The following is a 5,303-nucleotide window of genomic DNA, read 5'->3' as shown; positions in this document are numbered from 1 at the left end:
GCCTGGCCCCGGGACACTGCTACGCTGCCACTGGGCACTGGGATGCCACCTGCTCCCTTGGCGGCATCTGCCCGCTGCCGGTGGTGGTGCCAGGACCGATTGGTGCCAGTGAGTTTGCAAAAGGAGCGACTTGCCCTCCTCCCTCCCGTGTGAGGCCGCCATGGCGCCTGAGGGGATGGAGCTCGATTGGGGCGCCCCCTGCTGGCCGGGAGTGCTCCCTGCAGCGCCCCCTGCTGGCCAGGAGTGCTCCCTGCAGCGCCCCCTGCTGGCCGGGAGTGCTCCCTGCAGCGCCCCCTGCTGGCCAGGAGTGCTCCCTGCAGCGCCCCCTGCTGGCCGGGAGTGCTCCCTGCAGCGCCCCCTGCTGGCCAGGAGTGCTCCCTGCAGCGCCCCCTGCTGTCCGGGAGTGCTCCCTGCAGCGCCCCCTGCAGGCCGGGAATGCTCCCTGCAGCGCCCCCTGCTGGCCAGGAGTGCTCCCTGCAGCGCCCCCTGCTGGCCGGAAGTGCTCCCTGCAGCGCCTCCAGCTGGCCGCGGGTATAACTGCCACAAAAACCAACTGCGCTGAGTGGGAGGGAAAGTTCTGGTTTTGTGTTGTTTGTTCTGTTCTGGTTTATAAATTTCCCAGTAAAGAGCTGTTGTTCCTTTTCTTGCACTTTTGCTTAGAAGCCCCATCAATTTTGAAACAAAAAAAAATATTTAATATGGGTCTTCTTTCCATTCCAGGAATGTTCCCACTTTCCTCGGCAGATATTTCTCATTTAAATGAGTTGCCAACTCCTGGGTTCCAGCGTGGAGGGGACAGACACCCCAGAGGGAGACAGGTTCAGGGACTGGGCCACCTCATGCTCTGCCCTTTAAGCCAGTCGGGCCACCAAGTGCCCTGTCCCCATGTGGCACTTCTGGTCACCCAGAAACTCAGGAGCTGGCTTTGGCAGAGCATCACAGTGTCCCCAGTGTGCCACAGCTGACAGACTGATGGACAGACGGGGCCTGGGCTCACCAAAAGCAAGGCCTGACCCACCCCTGCCAAACACAGGTGTTCCAAAATGTCTCCAGACATCAAACTTTTCCTGTCTCTGGCACCCCACCCTGCGCCATGGCCTGATCCCGACTGCCCTAGCAAAGGGGGAGGCTCTGGAACCCCCACAGGGCCTTTGGACATCAACACGGCAGAGGAGGGATTTGGGACAGGGGAGAAGAGAATCCAGAGCTTCCTGAAGGCTGCTTTGGCCATCAGAGCAGTGAAGGTCCAGGGCCCTGCCAGGATCCTCTGGTGGGGGAAATGTGCTGGGGGGAAAATCCAGGGTTTGTTCCTTTTTGGGGGCTTTCCCTGAAAGTTGTTCCTTTTTGTGACCCTTTGGACTCTGAACCTTGTTGCTGTTGCTGTTGGTTTTATTCTCTCTCGTTGCTGTTGCAGAAATTGTTCTTTTCTCAGCCCTTTGGGATCTTGGTGCCTCCACGGGGAGGAAAGGGGCAGTTTTGGTGGCAGCACACACACGAGTGGGTGCCCATGGGTGGGGACCCCCAGTGCCCCACAGCTCCCCCGCATGTCACAGCACATTCTTGTAGATGTCACCGGGTTCCCGTGGTTGCCCCTGGGGTCCCTGCAGTTCCGCGTGGGTCACCTGGGGATCCTGGAGGGTGGTGGCACGGGGGGACACTGCGAGAGACACGGGCTGTGGGATCTGGGTGGGGTGACACTCGTGGGTGACATGTCCCTCTGCGTGTGTTCCCTCCATACTCACCTGCTGCCCTCCTGGTGACCACGACGTGGGTGTACAGCACCTCCCCCTCCTCTGGGGGGTGCGGGGGATCTGGGGGGGCCCTGAGGGAAAAAAGGGGATGTGGGGGAGGGAATAGGAGGTCTTTGGGGTTGGGGTAAAAGGGGAGGGTGTGGTTTGAGCCCCCCACTCACCGTTCCTGATTCTTCCTGGCAGCTGCAAAGGAAAGAGGAGAGGGGTGACTGTGGGGTCCCAGCGCCCAGACCCCTCTCAGGATTCCTGAACCCCCACATGACCCTCAATTTCCCACAGGACCCCCAAGCATCCCTGAAGTCTCCCAGAACTGATGAACCCCCCCAGTGCCCCCAGCCAACTCCGCCTCAAGGATCCAAAGCCCAGCACGGACAGAGACCCCCCCAAAAGCCCCCAGGGCCCCTGAAAGAACCCCCAACATCCCTGCAGGACCCTCCAGCACCACCCCAAACCCTACAGGACCCCCAGCCAAGGTCACAGTTCTAGGGCTGTGGGAGCTGCATTATGGTTCCCAAATTCTTGGAGCCTCTACAGCTCCCTGGGATACCGGTCTCTCCATTGCCACCCACCCACACGGTGCCACCGGTGCCAGGCCACAATGACACCCACGAGCAGGAGCAGGAACAAAAGGGCCCCACCAACCCCTGCAGCCACTGCAAGAAACAGAGGGGGATACATCAGGGTCACCCATCAGCCCAGGGATCCTGCAGTCCCTGGTGAACTTGTGTCACCTTACCTGCATCCCTGTGTGTCCCTGTATCCCGTGGTGTCACCTCCAGGACCAGCTCTGGGCTGAGTGCCCGGAACACGCGATGCTCGTCTGCCTGGTTGGTGGCCATGCACTGGTAGGTGCCTGAATGTCCCACATTGGTGGCCCTGAACTCCAGAAGGGGACCCCAGGCCACCTCCTGCCAGTTGTGCAGCCAGGTGAAGGTGACAGGTGCTGAGCCCACCTGCACTAAGCAGCGCAGTGTCACAGGGTCACCTGAATGCACCTGGTGTGACAGGGGACCGGGGGTGATGGTGGCATTGGCCACGGGCACTGCAAGGACAGAGATGGGGCTGAGGGCACAGGGAGGGGCTGGCAGCCAATGTGGGGGGAGATAGGGACAGGGGGGATGGGTGTGATGGGGGATTTCGGGGATGGGGTCACACCACGGAGGGGTGAGGCGACACAGGGCAGGGGAGAGGAGACCCAAGAAATTTGTCAGGGGGACATGGAGGTCCCCAGGCAGGGGACCAGAGGAGGCAATGGGCGCTCCCCGTGCCCATCCCCACATTCACTTCACCATGAAACGGAGTCGGGTGCTGCTCTTCTGCACAGCCCTCCCCCCTCAGAGGGCACCTCGCAGCTGTAATTCCCTGAGTGGGAGACCCCCATGGCAGGCACCAGCAGCTGCGGGGACCCCTGCGGGCCCCCCACCACCTGCCTGTCCCGGTAGAACAGGAGGGGAAGTGCAGGAGGGTGGCTTGGAGCCGCAGGGGGCTGGGGGTGCTGAGGCTGCTGAGAGTCAGGGGGGACCCCGTGGTGGGCTTGGGGGACCCTCCAGCACCAGCACCAGAAAGAGTGAGGGAAGGAGAGGGGAGGTGAGGACTGTGACTCAGAGTGCACTGGGACTTTGGGGCTGTCAGGAGATGGGAGTTCCAGCCGTGGGGGTGCTCACCGTGCACTGTCACTGTCACTGCTGCTGAGCCTGACGGCCAGGACCTCACCCAGCCCTTGCAGCGGTAGCTGCCGCTGTGGTTCAGCTGGAGGGGGGACAGGGACAGCTCGGTCGCATTAAGGGACCTCGTCAGATTATTCTCATCCTTGAAAAATCGCACCTTGGTGACCGGGCTGTTCCACCGCCCCCGGCAGCGCAGTGTCACCGTGTCCCCCTCCAGCAGCGCCCGTGCTGGCACCTGCAGCACCAGATCATCTGTGGTACAGGAGGGTCCCATCTTACTGAGGGGCTCGAGATTGGTCAGAGGTGGGTCCCCATGGCACTGGGGACATCTGGGTGCACTGGGATGCACTGGGATGTCCCTGTGTGCAGGGCACAGGCTCCTGCCACATGAGGGGTGTGAAGCCACCCACAGAGTGGAGCCCACCCAGACCTGTCAGGGGCCACCCAGACCATTTAAGATCCCCCTCACCATCTAAGACTGTCACAGGGGGGCTGAGCCCAGTGCCAGGTCTGTCACACTCGTAGGTGCCACTCTCTGTGACATTGAGGCGGTCGTGTCTCTCCTGCCACCAGCGCCGCCCGTCCTTGTACCAGGTGGTGGCACTGGCGGTCCCCAAGCCCTGGCAGGTCAGTGTCACCTGGTCCCACAGCACTGGCGGTGTCCAGGGGGGTTCCACAAGGATCTGGGTGGTCTGGGCGCCTGCCGGTGACAGGGGACAGCAGCCTGCCAGGGCCAGCGTGGGGTGGGGACAGCGCTGTGGGGCCATGGCATCCCCCGAGGACTCACCAGCGAGGCCGAGGGTCTGGGCTGGAGGAAGAAGGGACAGGGCTGGGTGGGGTGGCACTGAGGGGACAGAGGCACACGGGGTACAGGGTGCGGGGGCTGTCCAGAACTGTCCCCATGAGGACAGCAGTTCTTGTGGGAAAGTGCATGGGGGTGGTCCCCAAAAGATTTGGTGAGGCAGGGGAACATGTCTGTGTCACAGCCACCCATGCACCACATCCCTGAGACATGGCCGCCTTGGGAACAGGGACACCAAGGCCACCCTGGGCTGAGGCAGAACATGGGGACACTGTGGACACCCCAGACACAAGGACACCACGGACACAGCCCATGCTGGCCCAGGTCACCCCCACCAGATCATGATCCCATCCCCATGATCCCATCCCCATGGCCACATCCTCATGGTTCTTGTCCCCTTCTGTCCCTGCATCCCGGTTCCCTTGTCCCTATCCCCAGAGCTACCTGAGCCCAAAGGTACCAGTCCCACATTCCTTTCCCCATATCCCCATCCCCAAATTCCTGCCCCCTGTTTCTGTCCCCAAAGCCACCCCACATCCCCAGTCCCACCAAGGTCCACTGTGGGTAACACGGAGTGGCTCTGCTGGGATTGGGGACCTCAGGGGACCCAGCAGCCCCCCTGCACCCCCTCCCTGCCCTATCTCCAATCTTTCAAGCCCGTACCCAGGGCACTCACCCCACAGGAGCAGTGCCACCTTCCCAGCCATCCCGGTGTCCCCAGCCATGTGCACTGGCTGTCACTCGCTGTCACTCCCCTGGCTGGCGGCTCTTTGGATGAAGAGGAAGGAAGTGAGGTCACGCCTGTCCCCACGTGGAGGTGGCCCTTGGTGGGGGCAGGGTGGCCACAAGCTGGGCACAGGAAGGGGACGAGGGTGGGTGGGACAAGGTGGGACATGGGGTTCCAAGGAGTTGGGGGCTCAAGGGCTTTTGGGGAGCTAGGGAGGAATGTCCAGGGGAATGGGGGGATCCCACGGATGGGGGTCCCTGTCGAATGGGGGTGCTGAGGAGGGGGAGTCACTGGGAATGGGGGTGCCATGGGAATGGGGGTCCCCAGGGCCTGGGGGACTCAGGGATTGGAGTCCT

At 62.3% G+C, this 5,303-nt stretch overlaps 1 protein-coding gene across 6 annotated transcripts; it reads right to left on the bottom strand.

Moving 5' to 3' along the window:
* Nucleotides 1-730: 730 nt before the first annotated feature.
* On the bottom strand, nt 731-4,986 carry LOC132334929 (low affinity immunoglobulin gamma Fc region receptor II-like). Of its 6 annotated transcripts, XM_059861052.1 has the most exons (8): nt 4,897-4,986; nt 3,888-4,226; nt 3,416-3,670; nt 2,488-2,604; nt 2,321-2,404; nt 1,913-1,934; nt 1,743-1,822; nt 731-1,657 (listed from the first exon to the last, which is right to left on the bottom strand). In XM_059861052.1, the coding sequence occupies exons 1-8, from the start codon at nt 4,943-4,945 to the stop codon at nt 1,548-1,550; spliced, it is 1,056 nt and encodes a 351-aa protein (XP_059717035.1). In that variant the 5' UTR covers nt 4,946-4,986; the 3' UTR covers nt 731-1,547. The 6 variants fall into 6 exon arrangements, with proteins under 6 accessions (XP_059717035.1, XP_059717033.1, XP_059717036.1 ...); XM_059861050.1 differs by having other exon boundaries at nt 1,558-1,822; XM_059861053.1 differs by lacking the exon at nt 2,321-2,404 and having other exon boundaries at nt 1,558-1,822.
* Between the last annotated feature and the right edge of the window lie 317 nt (nt 4,987-5,303).

Source organism: Haemorhous mexicanus, chromosome 16 (assembly GCF_027477595.1).
Source record: "Haemorhous mexicanus isolate bHaeMex1 chromosome 16, bHaeMex1.pri, whole genome shotgun sequence".
Taxonomy (NCBI): Eukaryota; Metazoa; Chordata; class Aves; order Passeriformes; family Fringillidae; genus Haemorhous; species Haemorhous mexicanus.
Note: the sequence above shows the minus strand (reverse complement) of the source record. Positions and strands in the feature narration are given on the sequence as shown.

Bases quoted from the DNA above. Each gene is read 5' to 3' on its own strand.
- LOC132334929 (XM_059861049.1), bottom strand. From the start codon at position 4,945: ATGGCTGGGGACACCGGGATGGCTGGGAAGGTGGCACTGCTCCTGTGG. The intron at 4,227-4,896 runs GTGAGTGCCCTG...TTCTTCCTCCAG, and splicing joins GGTGGCACTGCTCCTGTGGG to CCCAGACCCTCGGCCTCGCT. The intron at 3,671-3,887 runs GTGAGGGGGATC...CCTGTACCACAG, and splicing joins CCCTGTGACAGTCTTAGATG to ATGATCTGGTGCTGCAGGTG.